This window comes from Emydura macquarii, unplaced genomic scaffold (genome assembly GCF_026122565.2).
Source record: "Emydura macquarii macquarii isolate MOO-44397 ecotype Brisbane River unplaced genomic scaffold, CSIRO-AGI_Emac_v2 contig_2473, whole genome shotgun sequence".
NCBI classification, from domain to species: Eukaryota; Metazoa; Chordata; order Testudines; family Chelidae; genus Emydura; species Emydura macquarii.
In genome coordinates, this window is record NW_027132610.1 from 23,364,963 (window position 1) to 23,389,777 (window position 24,815).

General features: G+C 38.5%; 1 protein-coding gene across 6 annotated transcripts in view; it reads left to right on the forward strand.

The window, feature by feature from the left end:
* ENOX1 (ecto-NOX disulfide-thiol exchanger 1) overlaps positions 1 to 24,815 on the forward strand; it is a 453,288-nt gene that overhangs the window by 370,764 nt on the left and 57,709 nt on the right. For all 6 annotated transcript variants that reach the window (XM_067563159.1, XM_067563161.1, XM_067563160.1 and 3 more), the window contains one exon: positions 3,915 to 4,032. In XM_067563159.1, coding sequence (XP_067419260.1) covers positions 3,915 to 4,032 — 118 coding nt within the window. The remainder of the gene's footprint in view (positions 1 to 3,914; positions 4,033 to 24,815) is intronic.

Below are 24,815 nucleotides of genomic sequence, written 5' to 3' on the forward strand. Positions count from 1 at the left end.
ACGCTATGAACCTGTATTTTAAAAGTAAGTACCACTGTCTTCGTTTTCTTTCTTTTTTATATAAAAGTAGATTACATCCAGTTGCTTATCTCCATGTAGTACAGTATGTTAATTGTTAATAGCACAGTCCTCTAAATGATTTTCCTTGTGTCAAAACAAAAACTATAGAAGGTAAGATGCACTTATTTAATTATTTTGTAGTACACTTGTAAAATAAGTGTTGCACACTTAGTTTGAGAAACACTTAAGTGCTGCAGTATAAATCATTTGGGTAGCATTTTAAGTGCCCATTAACTAATGCTAAATTACAGTTGAATACCAATGGCACTAGATGTAACATCTGCATGAATACCAAATGAATTTTTATTATCAGTGCTATTATGGCGAATACCAAATGACTTCACAATAATGGGACACGTAAAATAAAATGTTAGCATAATTTATTGTTAAGAGCTGTATTTTGCATTTCATTCATAAATAGTTCAAAAGGGTGGCAAATAAAGCATTTGTTTAACTGAAAGTTGAGGATGTGGGTGTTATCTTTCTTACATTTTAAGGAGATGTGAAAAGTCGTTTTTTTTTAGTTTATTTAAACTATGTTACAGTAATAAGAATGTCTATACTGGGTCAGACTAATGGTCCTTATAGTCCATAGTCCAGTATCCTTTCTTCTGACAGTGGTCAGTACCAGATGCTTCACAGAGAATGAACAGAGTAGGCAATCATCAAGTGATCCATCCCCTGTCATCCATTCCCAGCAGTCAGAGGCTAAGGACACCCAGAGTATGGGGTTCCATCACTGACCATCTTCGCTAATATCCATTGATGGACTGATCCCCCATGATTTTATCTAATTCTTTTTTGAACCCCATTATAGTCTTTTGGTCTTCACAACATCCCCTGACAATGAGCTCCACAGGTTGACTGGGCATTGTGAGAAGAAGTACTTCCTTTTGGTTGTTTTATTCCTGCTGCCTATTAGTTTCATTGGATGACCCCTGGTTCTTGTGTTATATGAAGGAGTAAATAACACTTCTGTATTCACATTCTCCACACCATTCACAATTTTGCAGTCCTCTATCATATCCCCTCTTAGTTGTTCCTGTTCCAAGCTGAAGAGCCCCAATCTTTTTAATCTTTCCTCGTTTAGAAGTTGTTCCATACCATCAGTCAGTTTTGTTACCCTTCTCTGTATCTTTCCCAATTCTTATATATCTTTTTTGAGATGCAGTGACCAGAATTGCATACTTTAGGGTGTGGGCATAGCATGGATTTATATAGTTGCATTATGATATTTTCTATCTTGTTTTCTATTCCTTTCCTAATGGTTCCTAATATTCTGTTATCCTTTTTGACTGGCACCGCACATTGAGTGGATGTTGTCAAAGAACTATCCACAATGATTCCAAGATCTCTTTCTTGAGTGGTAACACCTAATTTAGATCCCATCATTTTGTATGTATATTTGGAATTATGTTTTCCAATGTGCATTACTTTGCATTTATCAACATTGAATTTCATTTGCCATTTTGTTGCCCAGTAACCCAGTTTTGTGCAATCCCTTTGTAACTCTTTTCACTCTGCTTTGGACTTAACTATCTTGAGTAATTTTGTATCATCTGCAAATTTTGCCACCTCACTGTTTACCCCTTTTTCCAGATCATTTATGAATATATTGAACAGCACTGGTCCCAGTACAGATCCCTGGGGGACACCACTATTTACCTCTCTCCCTTCTGAAAACTGGCATTTATTCCTACCCTGTCTTTTAACCAGTTACTGATCCAGGAGAAGACCTTCCCTCTTATCCCATGACTGCTTACTTTGCTTAAGAACCTTTGGTGAAGGACCTTATCAAAGGCTTTCTGAAAGTCCAAATACACTATATCCATTGGATCATCCTTGTCCACATGGTTGCTGATCCCCAGAAATAATTCTAATAGATTGAGGAGGCATGATTTCCCTTTACAAAAGCCATGTGGACTCTTCCCAAACAAATTGTGTTCATCTATGTGTCTGATAATTCTGTTCTTTACTATAGTTTCAACCAATTTGCCTGGTACTGTAGTTAGGCTTAGTGACCTGTAATTGCCACTGGATTGCCTCTACAGCCTTTTTTAAAAATTGGTGTCACATTAGCTATCCTCCAGTCATCTGGAAGAAAAGCAGATTTAAAGGATCCCTTCGTAAAGTAATTTTTCATGAGGGAATGTATCATATCGCTCATTTGCTGGCTTCTAAATTTCTTATAAAGTAAAATCCCTAAAAGTAGGACTTTCCATAAATGTGAATTCACAACAACTCTTTGCTTATTTATAAGTTGTAGCTCTTTTTTTCCTTTCTAAAGAAAAAGTACCAATAAAAATAACTGAAGAGGTTATGAAACCTCTGGTGAACCAACGTATATGGACAACTCATATTTCTCAATTGTAAAATACTATGCATATGTCAACAAATAGCTCTGTTGATTCAAATCATGTTAGCTGATTATTCCCTCCTTTGCTAATTTGCTTAAATTTCCCTTGTCATCTTCCCTTTGTCCCTCCCCTCACCTTGTGAACTTTTCTGGCAACGCAAATCAAAAAAGGGACCTCTTTGAGGCTCCCAGGAAAGATTATTGTTTGGCTGTTCAAGATAGTTTTGAAATTGATGCTTTAGGTACATTTACAATCTAAAATACATTAATCATGTAGTTGTTAAGGAGGTACAGCGTACTCTCCAGTGAAGGGTGTGTATGGCTCTTTTCAATATGGAATTACAAAGTGGTTTATGAATTTTTGTCTTAAATGCACTTAATTCATTCAATACTATTTTTCAATTTACCGTTTTAGTCATTTCTCTGAATTTCAAATTATTTCCATGTAAAACACCTATTAATTAGCCCATCTGCCTTTGCCCTGATTAACAGATACATATGCCTTTATTATAGTGTATGACATTTACCGATGAACTCAGGATGCAGCCCCCCCAGGAAATACCCTTCTTTTTCCCCCCTCCATCCCACTATGAGAGTTTATTGTTATTTGAATGGATAAATAGTTGGAGCCTTCAGCACTATTTATTCCTTCCATGTGACTTTTCCTTGTTTCAAAGATTGCAAGCCATCTCTTTGGGAATTGGCTCTTTGTCGTTAGAAAAATTAGCTGTCTGCATACTGAAAAGCTCTACACTAATCACTGTGCAACATCCCTGTGTTACACCTGACAGTATTATTAGGACAAAATAGAATTCTCTCCGTTTTCTCTGTGCTACCATTAAAAAACCCAGCTATTACACCAGTAATTTTTATAAAGCCCATATGCTTGCTGATCATTCACTTAGTTACATTCCTACAGGCTCTCTGCCTGTCTGCCCTTGTAGTGGTTTCTCTGAGAATGGGCTGTTAGCTCTGTCATGTCTTTCATATCAAGATGTAGATGTTACCAAAAAAGATGTTTCTATGCTGAGAATTTAAAATTTGTAAAAATTAGGTTTACCAAGTGCAGGCCTAGAAATCTAATGGCTTATGAGAGTTAGAGCTTTTTATTTTTTTAGCCAACTTGATAGCACCTTTATACATCTGTTTTACATGCAGTAGAAAGTGTTGCCATTACTGAAATATACCTATCTGAGTAGAACTGGTAATAATTTAACAAGGGGAACTCATCTTCTTTGTTTTCTCCTCCCCGCCCCCACCCCCGCTGGTATATTTGACATATTCAATCAGTTAAAATATTTTAACAAAAAGAACTCCATTTCCTTCAATATGACTTCTTTTTCTAACTCTGATGAGTCTTGTGCTGATTCTGTACTAGTATTCATGGGTTATTTGTATTTGTTTTTAAAAGATCTGTATATTCGTAAAATAGTTGTTTAGAAATAGAGAGACCATTTCATGGAAGTCAATCCTGATAAATGGTCATCTTGGCTTTTAGGAGCTCCGGAATGCTCACAGCGAACAGCTCATGGGGATCCGCCGTGAAGAGGAGATGGAAATGTCTGATGATGACAGCGGTGACAATCCCAGTAAAAAGCTGAGAGTAGATGAATCAGGTAAAGATGCAATCTTTCACACTGTCCTGTAAGATGATAAACTGTTCTTTGCAAAACGTAGATGGGTGATACATTACCTCCACTGATAGAAAATAGTTATATAACATAGAATATCTACTTTTAATTTAACTGTCCTTACATTTTGTCTTTGCATGATGCTGACCTGTATCTAGGGAGCTTCTGTCACCTTCCAAGAAACAAATTCGTCAGAATGCTGCAGTTCTTTCCATAGTTGGTTCCTTTATTGGTCTTTAAACAAGGTTCTTCTTGTCTTGCAAAACTGTATTTCATTCCAGGGTAGTAATAAGGTCATATTTAAATAAAGGCAGCTGTGTTGTGTTTCAGTCAATATTCTTTGAACTTTTGAACCTTTTCTTTCCAGCAAATATATTTAAATGTATGACCTTGCTAATTAATAAGTTTGCCTATATTGTCTGATTTTTTCATGGAATTAACTCTTAAAGACACAAATTTCACAGTATGGCACTAGGTATGCATTAATTGACACTCTTATCTACCATGAAAGAAAGAGCAAGTACACTCGACATTTTTACAAGCTGCCTTTTCAGTTTTCTGCAAATGATCAGCTATCCAGTATAAACAACTCAGAAGGTGGCCATTGGGGTGGCTCAGTGCCTTATGATTAACTGGTATGCATTACTGAAGGAAATACCTTGGTTTGAATCCTTCCCTTGTTTTCTTGATCTTCATGTCGGCAATGGGTTAGAGAGTTGTGAGGGGCTGACAAAGGTTGAGCCAAGTGTTACATAGCATCAAAAAGGAAAGCCTTGCAGATGGACTAGATAAAGCTTAATTGAGCACAGCCAGACAGAAATGAGGTATATGGGCAGAAATGGGGCAAGTTATACGCACAAACTCAAGACTTTAATAATGACGTACATATGACCTAAATCTCTGTGCACAGGTTCCAGATTCTATGACCTGACCCCATTTCTCCAATCATGAATGGATTCCTGTCTGTGCATGTGTACGTGTTTGCATGCTTACATATATGCACGAAAAAAGTGTTTACCCCACAGGTGCCAGTGGCTGTATGAAGTTAAAGGTCTCCAAAAATAAAGACTGAAAAGTAGGATGCCATTGTGAAAAGAAACTTTCACTCTGAACAGGAAAAGGGCACTTCTCCTACAGGAAAAATATGATTTTCAAAAGGATAGGTGGATTTAACAAACCCTCCTAGGGGCAGCATTAATTTCTGCTTAAGATAATTGTATGGGATTGAATTTTCCAGTATTCATTAGCAGAGTGATTGGAGCTGACACAATGGCTCTGCGGGCATAGTATTCCTGGCAATTGCAGATTTTTATGAACACAAAATAATTTACCTTTCCCATGTCCAGTCTTATGGAGATAAATAATTATAATTAACAATAATAATAAAAGGTGAGCCGTGCCAACTCACTGAACTCAAGAAAAATAATAATTATGTTATGAGCAGTCCTACTTAATGTTTCATTGTGTTTTAACCAGTACATTCTTAGGCTGAGGTTCAGTTCAGCCACTGTGCATCATATTAACAAGTAGGAAAAAAAAGGTAGATAGTGAAAAGATGTGTTTTTCAGTAGGTTTGTTCTGTTTTTGGACAAAACCCAGAGATATCTATGACTTTTCCTCCCCAGCTATTTTAGTTGATTTGATTGATCCCTTATTATTTTGGACAGGTCATTCACATTTGTAACATTATTAACAGTTTTGCTAATACATCACATGCAAAGTGGAAATTCAGTAATATAAATCCAATAGAGGGGTCATCCAAAGACATTGCTAGTGTAGCTCTCCTGACGTCAATGAAATTTATGCTAGAGTTGAATTTGTCACAGTATGTAGTTGATCCTGCCTGTTCCCTGGGAAGAATCACTCAATAACAAAACTAGATTTTACCATTTTCTTTTTCCAACATTAGATTTCAAATAAATATTTTGATTCTCCTTTCACTTACGCTATTGTCGACTAAGAGTAACTATTGGAAACCAATGAAGTTACTCTCATGTAAATCTTGTGTGAGAGGACAATCAAGCCCTGCTTGTTGATTGCCAGTAACATTTCTTTTTTTTCATCTTTTCCTATTAGTCAGGGTAATCATCACCTCCTTTGTGATTCCTTCTTGCGGTAGACCTCTTAGCTTTTTTTTTTTTTTTTTTTTTTGCTTGAGTATTTCAACTACCTAACTTTTTTTTCCTCTGGATTTGTTTTTTATTTATGTGGTTTGTATATTCTGAATATTCTTTTTTTTTAAATCTTTATACTGTAAAGGGACACCTTTGCACCTTTGTTCAGTAAGCAACCGTTGACATGTTCGTCATTGTTAAACCCTTGTCTATCTGCAGAATAGTAAAAGTATACAATTTTCTGTATGGGTAGGACAGTGCAAGAATACCAAAAGATGAAGATACAATCCCTGTTCAATACAAGAGCAACATATTCAAATAAACCTTTAAGAAAATTAAATGCAGACTAAGGGTTCTAGTCAGCCTTTTCATAAAAAAGCATATCTCCCAGTGAATTCAGGTGATTGAATTTGTTTCCAAATGTTCGCACTACTACAGTTAGAGTTATAGTTTCAGCAATCCTCTGAAACCATTTAATCTGCTTATCAAGTACTATCATTCTCCTTTTGCAAAAAGAACTTTGCATCCATGAGCATTTACATACTATAGTGATGAGTACCGCATAGGTTTCTAACTGCCACATTGATTAGAATGCAAAGGATATATTGATGGGACCTTTAATGTCAATACTAAAGTCTATTGAGATAAAGAAGGGCGAATTCCAGCCCATCATTTCCATTCGCTATTTAACAGATATTAATACTGGGGATGTGCAAGGGTCCTCACATTTGAGAAGTAGCCTGAAACTTGGTGGAGTTCAAGTTTCAAAGTGGCACTATGCTAATCCCAAGCTCTTGCAAATTTTGGATTTTGTGCATTATGGAGCAGATGGTGAAATGTCTGACAGCGAGGTGTTTTCTTTGGCAGTCATGGTCAAGTCTTCAAGCCAGGCATGAATTTGTTGCAGATTACAAATTGTACTAATCACTGCATGTTTTGGTGGATTCAGGCTTGTTTCTTAAGGAAACAGCTTAATGATGCCTCATTACAAAGTACATCATTGCATTTTAGACTCAAATTTTCTTCTTTTACCCTCAAGCTGATTGATTTCCTCACTGATTTTTTACCCCAATTTACTGATGTCAGATATTCTGAATTTTAAAACCAACGCCACACTGTGCATCAGTGGCAAACTCAGGACCGCCTGACACCAGGCCTTGTGCTCCTTCCTCCAGCCCATGCCACAATGCAGAGACAGACTAACTCACAGCAATGTTCTACAGAGGCATCACATTTTCAGGGCTTGAGGCATTAAGACCCTACTCACATGAGCATGAGGGTGTACAGTTTACATCCCCTGCACCTGCAGGGTCAGGGCAAACAGCAGCACCATCCTCCACCAGCAGAGGGGAATTTTTAAACTGCTGCTGAGGCTCCATCAGAAATTCCATCCACTGGAGCCTATTCAGGAGATGTATTTAACTCAGGAAATCCGGGTAAAATTCCAGCTCTACCACAAAATTCCTGTGTGACCTTGGACAAATCACTTATCTCCCTCTGTCTCAGTTCCCCTCTGTAAAATGGGGATAATAGTGCTTCCTTTTCTCTGTCCATTGTCTGTCTTGCCATTTAGATTATAAGCTGTTTGACGTAAGGACTGTCTCTTACTACATATATTTACAGTAGGGACATTGGGTATCTAGGAACTACGGCAATAAAAGCATTTAGAAAGGTGTGTCTCCTTTGTGTGTACATAATATATACTGGTATATGTAGGACAGGCAGTTTCATGCACAACAGCAAATTAAGCAACTGTAAATGGTGTTTGTAATTATGTGTTTGGGGTACGTAGTTTATGCACGTAATGTAGATGCTACTTTCCACAGTCATTGCAATTTGGGCCTCTCGGATGGGATTTTCAAAACCACCTATGTGACTTGGTCAGTGTTTGGAAATCACACTCTAGGCAAATAATACTACACTTGGGATAAATTAGTTTTATCCATAAATCTCACAAATTGCAGGCCTGATTACTACTTGGAGAGAAATCTTCAAGGAAAGCCCCCCAAAAATGCAGGTGTGGCCTGACTGACATCGATTCATCATGTCACAATCTTCTTGCCATGATTCAATCTTCTCTTGCCATTTCTCAGAGCTTGTCTGTATCCAGAGGTGCACAAGTTTAACTAAAAGTATGATTTTAAATTGATTCAGTTAAACCGGTGCAAAATATTGTGTGGATAAACTGTGCAATTATGTATATTAATAAGGCCTTAAATGTCTTAGGTGCGACAATTTGGAACGTATTCCTGCTCTTACTTTATTTTTCCGACTTCCCCTTCTCAAAACCTTTTGCTTTTCCTCTTCATTCTACTTCTAATGCTGGGATGTTTGTCCCTTCCTTTTCTTGTAAATCAAATATTTTGTTTTTACTTGGGACCATCCATTTTTTACTTGTTTTTTTATTATTGCTTGTTGGTTTCCTTGCTTTCTACCACTAGATTTTTGTGAAAGCAATACTATTACGCCCAGATGTGACCTATCTTTTTCTTTCTTTATATCTGTGACAAAGACCATGTAAATGTTCTCATTTACTACCCTTAGAAATGAAAGGTTCAATGCTCTTTTTTCTTCAAATAAATCCATAAAAATGTCAATGTAATCAGCAACCCAAACTTATAAACAACCCTACAATAATAAATGAATATGCATGTGAGGAGGAAAATAGAATTTAATAAACAAACCTACCTCTTTCAATCTACCAAGGGGGTTTTATGAGCCACCACAAAGAAAACAATATTTGAAATATAAGTACTAAATTGTAGGCACACCACGGTTCTCTAGGAGAGGGGAGGAGAGAAGGGGGACGTTTATGTCCCGTTATGCTCTTGGACCAAGACAAAGGTACTTTATTATAGCTGAGGATCTAGCCCACCAAAAGTGTGTAGTCTAATCAAAACAACTGTCTCTGGAGGGGAAAAAGTCTGGACCATGGGACCATCAGAGAGGATCACAAAAGAGCAACACAAGATATTCACTCTCTCCACCTGGTTGTAGCCTGTATGTATAATTTTCACAGCATGCCAGTTGGGAGCTGACCTCTGTCCACTCATCAGGCAGGCCAAAACTTGGGCTTTTGAACAGGAATTTGTATGCTGAAATATATTACATTTTTCCACAGCATTTACAGAAACAAGCCCCGATTCAGGCATGTCTGTAAGCAGTCAGGTCCATTGACTTCAACAGAACTATTCACTATTGCTTAAAATTAGGCTCCTGCATAAGTGCCTTGCTGGATCAGGGCCAGAGGAGGCTGCTAAACTAGCCTTTTTTTGGAGTAAAACATAACAAATGTCCCGTTCCATGTATCAAGTATGTTCCTCTGCACCATTAACATATCCTCAACACAGGTACAAACCCACATTTTGCTACAATACAACACATCAATGAATGGGGTTAATAGCCATGCTTTTGTTTTTAAAAGGAAATATAACTTTCAAAGATATTTACCTAATAAGGATTTGAAGAAAATAACCAGTTAACGGAAATCTGCAGTGTAAAGCCTGTGGTGCTTGGATGCCTTTCAACTGGCAGAAATGCTATCATCTAGATTACATTTTATTATGTTATCTGGGTATTTCATACTGATAAAGTTTTATGCAGGATCATTACATATGAGAATAGAATTAATCCTGTTTTTTTAGCAAGTTTTAAGGACACTGAGGGATTATTTATGGAATAAGATGCAAAGTTGCTATGGAAAATGCTATAGCAACCTAACATGGTCACAAAACCAAGCAGCCACTTGTGACAGCAATCTAAATTTAGATTTATTTTAGTGTCATTTTATCAACACCCTTAATGTCTAATTTTGACAGCATGTTAAAATAAGTTTTGAGCTTGTGCTTGAGCAAAATTAACAGCACACTGTTGGAATTAAAAGAGTTCACATAATTTCCTGAGCCAATATTAGAATGTTTCACTTTTTGCAAAATTGTATTTAAAATAGTAGAAAAGAGATGTTTGTGGGTGTTCCAAATAAACTAAAATTATTTATGTCTTCAAGTGCATTCTCTTATAAGGGTTTTTCCATTAATTTATTTGTAATGCTATACTTGGTGCAAGTTAAAAGTAACAAGAGAACATTTTTACTAGAGTAAATGTCAAATTAAAATGTTTTTATTTGCTTTATATCTTCATGAAAATATTTTCTAAAAAGAAATGGTTTTGTTCTCAGAATTTATTTCAAATCCTATACTTTTTACTGCAGCTTTCACAGTTCAGGATACAAGCCATCATTTTTCACTAGGTTTTATATAACAGAACAACATATCTGAATACATATATTTATAGTCTGGTACTGAAATGCCCTATTTAAACAGCAGGAGCTCACCTTCTTAAAGCGCTAAATAGCAGTGGATGCAACCCTGTTGGAGGTGGAAAGAGACAGAATGAGCCATGTCCTGTTCTCATTGAAGTTAATAACAAAACTCCCGTTGTCTTCAATGGGAGCAGAAGCAAGCTGTGTCTATTGATTTTTTCCATACCCCTCCATTAAGAATCTTGAAGTGCAACCGTAACATTGTTGAAGAGGCGTGTTGGCAGCAAAATCAATAAAAGACAATATCGGAACATATGCTGTTTTCAGCTTTCTCACAATCTGATATAGCCTTTATTAGCATCATTTTCCCCATTACACTCCACCCTCTGTAGAAAGTGATCTTTGTTAGAACACTTTGTCCGATATAAAGCTTTTGTGCCTTGACTCCCAACTGCATTTACACTTGACTAGAATAGGACCTATTTTTAACACTGAAAACATTGGGCTTTGGCCATGAACTACATCTGACATAAATCACAGGCAACTTTGGCACCTTCAGTAGTAGCTCCATTTGACTTTCAATTATCTAGTTACTGTGTTACTATTGTATTAAAGATCCTATTTTTTTTTTATTTAAACTAAGCTCTAGGACTTTGATTTTCTTCTTTATTATTCTGCATTGCCTGTTTTGTTGCGGTTGAGAATCCTCTCTAACTCAAGATCTGCAGAGGTCAGAGATCCTTGCAAACACTTCCCAAGATGGAGGTTTGGAAGCCAGCTGACTGAAGTTTAAATCTGCAATGTGTACAGATCTCACCCATGAAACATGTACTAATCTGTAGGACAGCATGGAAAGTAAATGGAATTGTTTTCAGACCCAGTGCAAGGATTTAAATTCATAGCTGCAGTCTGGGGGAGCAGTGTTGGATCATGAAACATGCAAGGCTGACTGAGATCTCCAAAGTGATTAAAGGCTTATCCCTTCAAAGACTGCAGATTCCACCTCCCTATACATTCATCGGGTTGGCAGTCTGGGAAATGTTAGCATTCCAAGAGTTAAGAACCTAGCAAGCATGGCTAGCATTCAGAACTGGATGGCATTTGAAATTCCCAGAGCTACCAAGACTTGGTGATGTCGCTGTTTGTTTTGATGAATAAACTTCAGATATTTTGGACTCTGAGGCATTTCAGGATTCCCTGTGCTTTACTATTGGCGTAAGGACTATCCAAAGAAAAATCTGTTTCTACTAAACTCCCATGTACATTTCAAATCATTTCTGGGACCAATACATTGAAGTAGCAAAGGGGATAAAATGCTGCTTCAAGGTGAGTGACTGTTCCTTAGATTACAATGGGATTGCATAGTGAAGAGAAGGAATGGTAAGGCTGTACTGGAAGTCAAATCACAACTTCAGGAACTGGACATTCTGTTTTACTCTTCTTCCGCACTAGTTTATACATATGGTTCAAAGAACTATTCCTTTGGGAATTTTTAGTATTCCTAAAGAGGCTAAGGTTTTCCTCTTTGTTAAAAGAAAGGTATTGTTGGAAGCTTTGACAATACACTTTCTGGAGGTTCCGATTAGGGCTTTGAACTGCTGTAAAGTTCTTCCCTTTGCATGGAAGAATATCTGATTATTTATAATATATTTATTTAGTGTTCCATAAATTAGCTGTACTGCAATTTTAAAGTCATGGACGTGATGGTTTCTAATATGTTTTTGCAGTGGCTTGCATATCTCAGCAATTTTTGCATGGCTTTTATAGGGGCCAGTTGACTTCTGACGTATAAACTTGTGGGTTCTGGACTTTTCCTGGCTTCAGGGTATGGAAGGGAGTACCAGTGATAGTATATGGAATGAGAAGACTACAATACAATGAGTATTTGCGGAAAGGCTGAGAAGGTTTGGGTTTCCAGCAGTAGTCAAGCATGAAGCTTTATAGAAGGCTTATTCTGATTTTAACTCTTCTTGTCTCCTCATTCTGTGAAGGGTTCACTAATGTCTCCATACAAGTGTCACCAGTCTCTCTGGGACTCCACTCTCTGCAAGTTTGTAGCCCTTTTATTTCTCAAGAATGCTCAAAATATAATTTTTCAGATACATTAAACCTTGAAGGGGAGTGGTTACATTTGTTTGTAGGGCTTCAAAGAGCAGAAAATGGGAATGAAATTGAGTGCCGAGGGAGGCCTTTGCACGCAGCCACAAGCTTTCCCCTGGACAGTTTCCCTGGAATGACCTTTTCAACTTACCAACAAAGGCTGTAGAAGTATGTAGGGAGCATCACAATCATCCCTGTGCTGAAAAATGCGAGAAACTCAAAGATGCATTGGATCAACTGTTCAAAATCTTTCAAAGAGACCAAAAATATTGAGGTTTTTTTGTAGACCCATTTTCATCTGAACCCAAGCTAGAGTGAACAAATTTCAATTTCATTAATTGACTTAAATACCACTCCAGTCGAATTCAAGGTCATGAAGTAAGCTTGATGAATGCATGTAAGGGCCTGCTATTGGAGACATACCAGAATTTTGCAAGAAGGCTGTTTGTGCTAGTCTTTATGATACATAGACCTATATATCTGTGAACAAACCTTTTCTACTATGAATCAGAACAATTCAAAACCACACAATCATCTAATAGACTCAGACCAAACTTGCACTCTCTAATGCGTATGGCCAGCTCAGGGATAAAGACGGATGTTGTGAAGTTGGCGTCAGAGAAACAATGGCAGTCTTCCCGTATTTACTCCCCCTCCAGCAGCTCCCAAACCACATATTGTCTTTCAGTGGATCTGAACTTGCCCACAGTTCATGGCCAAGGAATAGGATCTGGTCCTTTGTATTTTGTAAAACAAAGTGTACATAAGGACATTTCTTTAACTCTGATTAAAATTAGAAGCAGTATTTAGGCTCCTGAGAAGTTTCCAATAGCAGCCCTTACTACTGCAGGGTGTTAGAATACACCAGATTGTTGGCATGTATTACCAATTGTTGCCTCATACATTTATTTAACATATATCTGTATATTTTGAGATGGGGCAAGAGATGTCAAGGAATATATAGTGCTCATTGGGGGTCAGGAACTCTTGTTTTACATCTGCTTCAAGAGTCAGCACATCCCATGACAAGATACCACTAACATCAGACGGGGCATTGCTTCAGTACTGACTCAGGAAAGACTGTGGTCTACTGAGTCACCAGTGCCACTTAACAGATTCCAGTAACACAACCGTATCTTACTCCAGTGAACTCATATCTCCCCTTCTCAGACCAAAGTGTTTCCTATTCTTTTTCAGTATTACTGGAATACAGTAATTTTTTGAAAAACACTGAATATAGGCAGAAGCCTGCTTCATCATTGGCATCTTCAATTCAAGCACCTCATAAACTTGCCTAAATAGCTCTATTTCTCAATTAGAAAAGAGGCAAAATTGTTTAAGGATATTTAGTGTTTGATTAATAGCACTTAACTGGTGCTTTAAGCACTTGCAGAGGTTTTTCAAGCAGCTACTTTTAAGAATAAAACATTACCATCTGAAAATTAACCTTATCAGAAACGGAAAACAAATCATTCCAAGCAGCAGAGGGGAAACTCGCTTCCACTAATTTTTTGAAAATGATATCAGTTATAGGATATAAAGGCTTCAGAGAGATATGGCAAGTAGTTTATTCCCCAAATCTGACTTACTTTTAAATTGTTATGGATGGATCTTCAGTGAAATGGACACAGCTGAGGGGAGGGGAGAGGAGGGGACGGAAACTCCTGGGAATATTGGGGAGTTGGGATTTACAAATGAACAAAGGGATTGGATCAGTGGATCAAGAGCTGAAGGAGGGAGGCAGGAAGAGACAGAGAAGGGGCACGATACTGGAAAAGGAAAGGAGGGGCAGAAAGCAAGGGCAATATGGCAAGACAGTGAGGGGGAAAGATGGAGAAAGTGAGGAGAGAGACTGGAATAAAAGGAAAAAAATACGAAGGTCAAAATTAGGAAAGAGATACGACAATGGAAAGAAAAAGATTCAAGGTGGAATAGAATGAGAGAAAACACAATTATATGTTGCATAGTGTCCCTGATGCAATTCCTCTATCCTAAAACATTTTGAAGAGTAAAATAACATAGGACAGCAAAAAATACAGATTGTCTAAATTACAGAAAACAGTGGTTCAAAGAGATTGTATGAATAAATTAAACCATTCAGTTATCAAGGCATTAACATAAGGAGAGAAAAGCTTAGAACAATAATACAATCAATATGTTCTAGGTGTCAGGGAAGGACAAAGAGTGAGTTAGAAGCAATGAGAAAGGCAATTCTGAACTGATGGATCCTAAAAAAGAATAAGAGCTTATGGAGTTGGTAGAGAATGAGGTGATGTGGTCACACTTCTTTATAGAGGTAAGACAGCGGATGAAAACTTTCTGCACATGCAAGGTGGACTCAGAGATTAAAAGAAAGGAGATGCAATAGTTTAAACATGAGTAGCTGGAAGGAGGATTTGAGCGCTTTTACAGCCAGTTGTGTGCACCTACAATGTGGTGGAGGTGGTGACTTGCAGACACAGGAGATAAGGAAGGAGTAGGAAAGTGAAAGTCAGGGTTGACACCAAGATTATGGAAGGTAAAGCAAAAAGGGAGATCTGAGTTGAGAGAGACATTTTGGAAAAGGAGTTGTTTGAGGATGCACCCTTTGTCCAATGAAGCACTTCCATCTTTGAACTATTTGGATGAAGGACGTTAAGACGAAGCCACAAGGCTACCTGATCAAGACAAGCTGAGAGAATGAATGAGCAAAGAAGGGTTAATAAAGGTGTTGGACAGCTGAATGTCATCAGGATGAGTGTGTAGGAAAAACAACTGAGGAGAAATAGGAATAAAAACAGATGAATAAACTCTATTCTGTGAGCCCAAGTTCAGTTCAGTAGGCGTGAATCACTTGGTTTACCATAGGAATGTTGGGGAAGAAGAGAGTCAAAAAGGAAGGATATCAAATTCCTTTTGGAATTAAAAAGCTTCTGGGTAGCTATGACTACTACTAAGTCTAGAGGAGAGACCCTGGCATTATCAATCCCTCTCAGCTTCCCATTATATATGGAATTTAATATCTGCAGCACATAAAAAATTTAGTTCTTCCCTTAGTTTTCTCTCAGTCAGTCTCAGTATTGCCCACCTCAGATCTTCAAAAATTACGTCTCAGACCCCAAAATATCATGAAATTGGCTTAGAAAATAAATCATGATTTCAAAAAAATTAGTGTTTTTATTTGCCTTTTGGCATTTCAGCCTTTAGAACTTGGGTCATTTTTACTTTGCAACCTTGGGACGTAGAAACGTAAAGCTAAGAATCTCACATAATCACATGCCTCCAGGAGCTGAAGCTTTAAATAAAACAGCAAATATCATGAGATTCTTGATAAATCCCGAACCTTGGATCTCGTTTCATTCTGAATCTACTGCAGTGCCTGTGTTTGCCAATAGTTTCTTGCCAAAGTTTTGTCATTAGACCCCCATTGCACCATAAGCAACCTCCAACCTTTTCTGCCCCCTACTTCTCCACACCCTCTCTGTCTTTGCAAATAACTGCATCAAATTTTGAAATATGTCAGTAACTAATTCCTCATTCAAAATAAAAATAGTCCTAATAAATTGCTGAAATTACCGGTACACTACATTTGTAGAAAGCCTAGACAAAGACAGAACAATGTTGTTTGGAGTCTGCTAAGCAGCTGTAGAAAAAATTTCAATAGGCAGAGAAAATGTCTTCAGACTAATGCGTTGGTCTCTCAACCCTAAGGTCTGCCTACAATAGAATGGGATGGGTAAAACTGCTGATAGAGGAGGGTGGATTTAAAACAAAAATTACTAGTTATCCTACTATGTGGTTGTTCAACCTCCAACTTCTCTGTGAATAGAATGTCCAAAAATAATTCCCATGAGGATCCACTTTGAACATCTGGTATCACCATGGATGTAACTACTGTAATGAACTGCTGTGTGTAGACTACAGGCTGCATGGTGTGAAAAGGATTTTAAAGTGACTCCATCTGAGTAAAAACAAGACTTTGAAATAAGAGTAAATTTCCTTCCCAATATGCAAGCCTACCTCCAACTAACATTCATGGGAGTAACCCACACACACAGAGAGGATAATTAGAGCCCTTGGAGTTTAGACTCGCAGCTATTGAGAACTCCAGCTAAAGTGTGCATAAAGTTAGAGAAAATGTTTAAATTGCTTCATTGTTTAGTTATATTGTGTCTGAAGGTGAAAAGCAAAATTTGCATAGTGCTAGAATAGCTGGTAATTGCCCAAATTTACTTTTCATATATATACACACAGCAATTGCAGGGTAGTTACTTAGGAGTTTTCAAGCTTCCATCTGATCATTTTCTTAAAGTCGTAAAGTATGATACGATCTATTTCCATTCAATTCCCTAACTGTAGGAAGAGGCATTTACCAGAGAATTCAATGGAGTCATAATACTGCTATTTATTTATTTATTATCAGAAGTATTTATAAAATGACCATCACTGTGGCATCTAAAAACCCTTTACACTACTGAGAACAAAATCAAGAATGGGAATCACATAGTCAGCACCATTCTCAGAGATCAAATTAAATATCAGATGATTCAAGACCCTGGCATTGATGGAAAACCTGGATGAAGCGATGCCTGAATGAAGCCAAGCTGAGGCTCAGACTTTTTTCTTGTAGGATCAAATGCCAGAGGCACAGGCATACCACCAATAATGCCTGCCCTGACTGCCTTGATCTACACACAAGGAATATATAGTTGGAACTTGTTTTCTGGACAGTTGTCATGGTGGGGCATTGGCAAAGTTATGCGAGATAACTAGATCTGTTTGGGAATTTTATTCAGAACTGAGCTGGCAGCCAGTGGAGGTTATGGACCATGAGCTGTGGTGGTCTGAGATGGATGTAAAGAATAAAACATACTATCCCATCTTCCTCCACCTTTAAAGTCATTGAACATGCCATCAACAACCAATGCCTTGAATTCCTTTCTTCTGCCTCCTTCCTAGATTCTCTCTACTCTGGCTTCTGCCTTCCAGGCCCTCCCCAGTTTTTCCCCTCCCTGCTGATCTGCTTTTGGCTCTTGTTGCATCACCTGTGCCCACTCCTTTTTGCCCATACTAGCTAAAGAGAGGGCATGATGGGATGACAGATAATTGTGTGCGTATATCTCCAAACTTTGTGTGCTTTGCTTCTCTAACTGGCAGCTCTTTGGGGCAGGGATTGTGTCTTCCTGTTGTTGTGGACAGCACCTAGCACATTGTAAGTGCTCCAGGATACCCAACTACATAAATAACAGTCATAATAATAACAGTGGGCTTTCTCTACCTTTTTTTAAATAGCATGAAATAAATTTTTTATTGCATATATTTTTAAATTAGGAAAATCTGGCATTGACATTAGTAGAATCCAGATTGCCTGTAAGGCTCAAGAACTGGCCTTTTGGCATCCTGCCTGGACAAAACAAATTCCTGTATTCTTACTCTGACCTGGTCAGTGTCATTGACTCAATAGTGGTACTTACAACTGAGACGTTGGCTAAAGTCTTGAGGGCTCAAGAAATCCACCAAAAGTATAAGACTCACGCAATGTCTGAAGGTAGGCAAATACGCATGTCAGGTTCATAATATAGCAGGCAAATGCTATCAGAAAAACTTAAAAACAAAAAACATTTAGAAAAATCTCTATAGAGAGACATAGGGAAACTCTGAGGTCTCAAGCCTAACCATTTTTTTCCCCCAGGAAAATATTGTTTCCAGATTGCCACAAGTTTTTAAGAGAAACTTCTAACTGTGCTTTTTAAATGGAAGCAACATTAGTGTACTAGATGCTAAGGCACTTGTAGCATTAAGCAGGCTGGCATCGGGTGTTTGGGAGAGTTTCCAATGAGCAATGTAAGACCAAAGTATACCATTGGTTGGTTGACATTTTCCAAATTTCAATTTTCATAAAAAATTCCATTTTCAATGGAAAAAACCCCAAAATTTTTCACTGAAAATTGTGGTTTTCAATCATCTCTAATGATTGGAAATGACTGGTGAAGAGACAGTATGCCTACAAAGTGGACATGGTGTCACAGAGTCTGGTTCATTACACATTCACTCCATTGGTTACTATTACATTTTTAAAGTCAAATGTAACTGAAAAAGCATACCAACTAAAATAACAACCCCAGACGTACTAATACAAACTGTTCATAGAACCACAAATAGAGACATCTGGCATGGATGTCAGGACAGTTGACCTGAGCTCCCACGAAAGGTCAGAGGGTTGATCTTTTTCTTATTGAATATCAGTAGGAAGTACTGTCTCTGAACCCCGATGGCTATCTGACCACTTCTGATCAAGTCACTTCTTGCTCTCAAACAAACAAAAAATTCCTTGTATATTCACCTGTTCAGCCACTTAGCTCGATCTGCCAGATGGAGTTGGTTGTTCCTGGTGTTCGTCATTGTCTGTGACTGACTGGGCACATGTTATGTCTGTCTGATCATGAGTATTAGTTAGTGGTATTCTAAATGTCTTCAGAATTAGAGAGCCTCTTTCCCTCCTTGACTTTGTCCTAAACTTTGAAGTCTAATTCTTCTTTAGGACTGACTAGCAAAGATGGTTGACACATCCCCTTGTGGCGGATGGTAAAGCACTAACACTGGCATGATGCCAATCACTTTCTGTTTCTATTCTTTCCCGCTAGCAATGAGAGTAAACCATTTGAGATGCGTGTCATAGGATTTTTTCTGTTATAGTTTCCTGGTATATAGCTCTCTTGTAACTGCTTCAGGATTGTGTTTGGCTCAAGCAGTTTTTTAGAAATTGGCTCTAAGGTTTATTTTTTCCATCTACCCATAAGTCTCTGAACTACTGATTGTAAAAATGTATGCTGAGCCATAGCTGAGCACCTTCCACATAAAATCAATAGCAATAGAAAAGTCTCTAGTGGACTTCACAGACTCTCTGGCACTTCTCCCTTTTCAGGCTCAAAACTCTACTTGGCTAGACTGCTTTTTTATTTTATTTTGGGGGAGTTAGAGTTGGTTAGGCTTTCGGAATAAAAGAGGTTGTTCACATTGTGAACATCTGTTATGGTAGAAAGGCTTTCTCAAAGAGAAAGGCCTTGTGACATTTCCTAAAGATGGTCAGTCTCTGGATTCTACTAATTTCTTCTGTTAGATTGTTCCTTAGCTAGATCCCCTCAACAGAGAATGTTTTATCACAAACCATAAGAAGGAATAAGGGAGAGAAGATGAGGATAACAGTAATAAGATCACAAGATTGCATAGAATACCTTGAAGGGTCAAAATCATTATAAAAATTGTTATCCATACTGGTTCTCTATGTAGTCATTAATCTTTGAATCTTTGTTAAAATCTAAATATTTTAGAACCAATGTTTCTATGGCTATGGCAAATTCGCCGCCGTCAGATCAATTTCTCTGGATCCACAAGTGGTCAGTGAAGACCCACTCAGTTGATCCAGAAATTGACATATTAAGACCACCTCCACAAGTGGCATAGCGCTGTGTTGATGGGAACGTGGTTCCCGTCGGCACATTGCAGTGAAGATGGTGTGCAGAAGAGAAGCAGAGAAGTTGATGGGAGTTACGCAAGTTTTTTGCGTAGCTTGAGTAACTCCGGTCGACTGCCGCCGAATCTCGGAGGTAAGTGAAGACAAGCCCTGTGATAACTATTTTTAATTCCCCAAAGCTTTTCTCTTGTTAATATGTCAGGGCCTCATATTGAATCCAGGCCCACCAGGTTCCTAGAACAAAAGAACATAAGAATGACCAGTGGTCTACCTAGCCCAGTGTTTCGTCTTCCAACAATGACTGGTGCCAGATGCTTCAAAGGGAATGAACATAACAGGACAATTATCGAATAATCCATCCCCTGTCGTCCAGTCCCAAAAATCAGACACAAAAAGGAGTGAGGGTGATATGAGAGTATCTGAAAGTTTCAGTAGTGATAGTTGATTGACTTTGGATAAAATAAACCCCAAAACTTAAACAGTACCTTTTTGAATTTCCAAATAAAACATTTTTTTTTATAAACACAGCAGTTTATGGACATCTAGGGCATGGGGTTGCATCCCTGACGGTGTTGACTAATAGCCATCGATAGACCTATCTTCCATGAACTTATCTAATTCTTTTTTGAACCCAGTTTTAATTTGGCCTTCACAACATCCCCTGGAAATGAATTCCAGAGGTTGACTGTGTGTTGTGTGAAGAAGTACTTCCTTTTGTTTGTTTTAAACCTGCTGCCTATTAATTTCATCGGGTAACCCCTGGTTCTTGTATTATGTGAAGGGGAAAATAACACTTCCTTATTCTCTTTCTCTACACTAATCGTGATTTTATATACCTCTATCATATCCCCCCTTAGTCATCTCTTGTCTAAAATGAACGGTCCCAGTCTTTTTAATCTCTCCTCATGTGGAAGCTATTCCATATCCCTGATCATTTTTGTTGTACTTCTCTGTACTTTTTCCAATTCTAAGATATCTTTTTTGAGATGCAGTGACCAGAACTGGACACTTCAAGGTGTAGGCATAGCATGGATTTATATAGTGACATTATGACATTTTCTATCCCTTTCTTAACGGTTCCTAACATTCCGCTAGCTTTTTTGGCTACTTCTGCACACTGAGCAGATGTTTTCAAAGAACTGTCCATGATGACTCCAAGATCTCTTTCTTGAGTGGTAAAAGCTAATTTAGATCCTATCAATTTATATGTATAGTTGGGATTATTATTTCCATTGTGAACTACTTCGCATTTATCTACATTGAATTTCATCTGCCATTTTGTTGCCCAGTCACCCAGTTTTGTGAGATCTCTTTGTAACCCTTTGCATTCAGTTTTGGATTTAACTATCTTGAGTAATTTTGTATCATCTGCAAACTTTGCCACCTCACTGTTCATCCCCTTTTCCAGATTATTTATGAATATGTTGAACAGTACTGGTCTTCATACAGATCCTTGGGAAACCACACTGTTTGCCTCTCTCCATTGTGAAATCTCACCATTTATTCCTATCCTTTGTTTCATATCTTTTATACCAGTTACTGATCCAGAGGAGGACCTTCTCTCTTATCCCATTACTGTTTACTTTGCTTAAGAGCCTTTGGTGAGGGACCCTGTCAAAGGCTTTGTGAAAATCCAAGAACACTGTATCCATTGGATCACCCTTGTCCACATGCTTGTTGATACCCTGCTGCCTTGTCTGACCTTGCCTCCTTAACCTGCTGACCCAGCTCCTTCGATTGGATCTTCCAGCTACTGACCCCTGTGGGAATTCAGACCATTGCCCTGAACTGCCTCTGATAGTGACTGACCACCTGGCTACCTGACCACTCATGCACACCTGACTGCTGCTCTGGGTTGTCCCATAGCCTGCCTTGGCCACCGGCCATAACATAATCATTCCAGTGCCTTTTTTGGCAAAGATTTAGTTTGCCTGTGACACACCATGTAATAAAGGTCACAAAATATAAAGTATGCTGTGGGACCAAGAGAAGTGCTGGTAGGAGACTGAGCTTTATTTCCTTAAAGTCTGCATATCGTTTTGAAAGGAAATTAACCAAGCTGATAATTTGTAGATAACAAGGGAGTTTTCCTGTTAACTAATTTGGAAGACTTATTAAGGTTAAGTGTTAAGAATTCTTATCACCTTTTCAGAAATAATCTGAATTGGTTTAATTGAAGTCCAGTAACGGGACAATTTACTGACCATACATTGTTAACATCATGGGATTAGTTTAAAATCGTTCCAGTGCACCAAAATCAGTGTTATTTCTGCTTTTAAAAAGTTAAATGGATTGGTACTTTCCATTTGTTAATTGCAAGTGATTATCTTGTTGTTTTGCGATTGCATTCTTTAGCTAGAAAAAAGGACTTTCACAGCTGTGCCCTCCCATCTTAGCTGCTCTTGCTTAATCTGCCTTCTACCACAGTGCTCTGCTCCAGCAATAATGCCCAGTAATAAAACAATCTGTTTATCTACATCTCCTTCCCTGGTGCACCTTACACCTGAACGCTGTCCCCAAATCCGTCAGTAAAGTCACTGCATTCTTCTTAGAATTTCTCCTCAAGACTCGCGGCTGACATGAAGCCTACAGGTAGTTACTTAGTATTCATGGCTTGGTAGCGGACCAGTGGGGATAACAATTTCTATAATGATTTGGAACCTTCAATGTATCCTGTGTAATTCGTGATCTTACTACTGTTCCCTCATCTTTCCTCTCCCCATTTCCTCTTATTGTTTGTGACATTCACTTGTTGTGCCTTGTCTTCAGTTAGTTTGTAAGCACTTTGGGGCCTGGACCATGTCTTCCTATTTATTTTGTCCAGTGCCTAGAAAAAGGGGGCACCATCCCTCACTGGGACTTCTTGGAATTATTGAATTACAAATAATAATTAATAGTAATTGAATATTGAGATTCTACTAAGTAACAAAAACTGTTCATGGTCACGAGTATTATAAGCTCTCGTATGTCTCTAAAAGAACAGAAAAGCGTGTTGTTTCCTATGGTAAATAGTCCCTTGTAACTGTTCAAACAGTGTGTGTGACTTGATCCTTTCCCAAGAGTTATTCTTAAAACTTTGCAAGGGGGTAGTATGAAGCTCAGAATAAAACGTCTAGGCATGGATGGGGTAGGTGTCCGGGTTATGTAGCTAAAGATCGATGCAGACTTCACAAGCCTCCTTCTAACTAGCCTCTAACAACTTGGGTGAGGATAGCAAATACTCTGTGACCTCACATATACCTGTCACTTGAATTGGCAACCGTTTTTTGTCACTTGCAGGTGATTCTTATAATGTGTAATGGGCTCTTCTTTCAGCCCCTTTGCCAAACAGCAGTCAGCAGCATTGTACACTAAGCCCCAAATCCTCTCCCAGGCACTCAGCCCCAGTAAATGGGCTGAGCATATCCATGGAGAAAGGAAGGGAAGGAGTATTCCAACCAGGCCACACATCCACACAGCCAGCAGCAGTGCCTCTCTGAGCCTGAGTCAAGGGATTTGGGCTTGCGAGGCTCGCAGTACCATGCTGAAAGTAGCTATGAACATCTTGTAGCTCAGGCTGGAGCTTGGGCTCCAAAGCTTAGGGAAGGAATGGGCTTCAGGGCCCGGACTCCAGCCCGAATTGCACTTCAAAGCGCCGTCAACACAGCTATTTTTATGAGCCTGAGTCTGTTGACCGGGGCTTAGAGGCCTACTGCCACTGGCTATGTAGACATAGCCGCTGGTGGTGGAAATGCTCCACAGCTGTTATTCCAGCCAGGGTAGTCTATGAAGCCCTAGCACCCGAACTCCGTCAGAGATAACAGTCAACAGATTTACAGGTTCCGTCCATTCCATCTGTGCAACAGTGTTCTGGGAGTTCTCTTGGAGCTAGGTCAGGTGATGCACAGAAGATGCACATTCTTCCCCCTGCCTCCCCAAACCAGTGGGAAAGCACTGCTTCTGTTGCATTTGTGTCCCTTCTGCACCCTAGAGAGTGAGAGGGTATCCCTGTAGTTAAAGTTGCTGAATGGAAGTCAAGGTTAACCCAGTGGTGGTACATAACGTTGTATAAGGACGTTAGCTAACAATAAAGTGATGTCAGTTGGTCAGTATGAATGTACTAGTGTATACATTTAGTTGCCTTCATACACTGCAAAGAAGTCCCAGACTGCAACGTTTGGAAGTTTGGTTCAAGCCGATCTCTGAATTAGAGGTGCAAATTGTGAAAAATACTTTCTATGGGATTGGGGGTTTGTTTGCTTAGCCTGTTTTTCTCAGATGTAGCTATTTGGCTGTTATAAAGAAAATATTCTATCCTCTTAGCTGCCCATTGAACTCATCAAAACAATTTCTTGAGGGTAAATTTTATCATGGAAAGATGATTATATGCTTTTCAAAACAATTTAATTTGATGCAACAATACTGTAGCTGCAGCTAAATCTTCCAGAGAGATGCTGTGGAGGAGCCAAATTAGACACAACAATGAACCTATGTGTTTATTTTAATAATGACCGCTCTGTATTTGCAATAATGTATTTGTATTGTTTGCAAAATAATATGAATTAATTGTGTCAAAGAAAGGTTTGTCTTGTCAAAAATAAAGTATTTTTATTGGTAATGATGTACTGAGATCTGTCCAGGAAACAAATAGTTGACAAAGACTTTGAATAATGTTATTTGCCAGGGGTGGCCAAACTTACTCCCCGCCCCTTGATCTCACTCCCTGCTGGGCAGAATCCTCTAGCCCCACCCCTTGCTGCAGAGCAGAAGCTCTGAGCTCCCCATCCCAGTCTGGTAGGCAGAGAATAGGGAGGTATGGGGGACTCTGTGAGCTGCACTTTAACTGTCAAAGATTTGCATG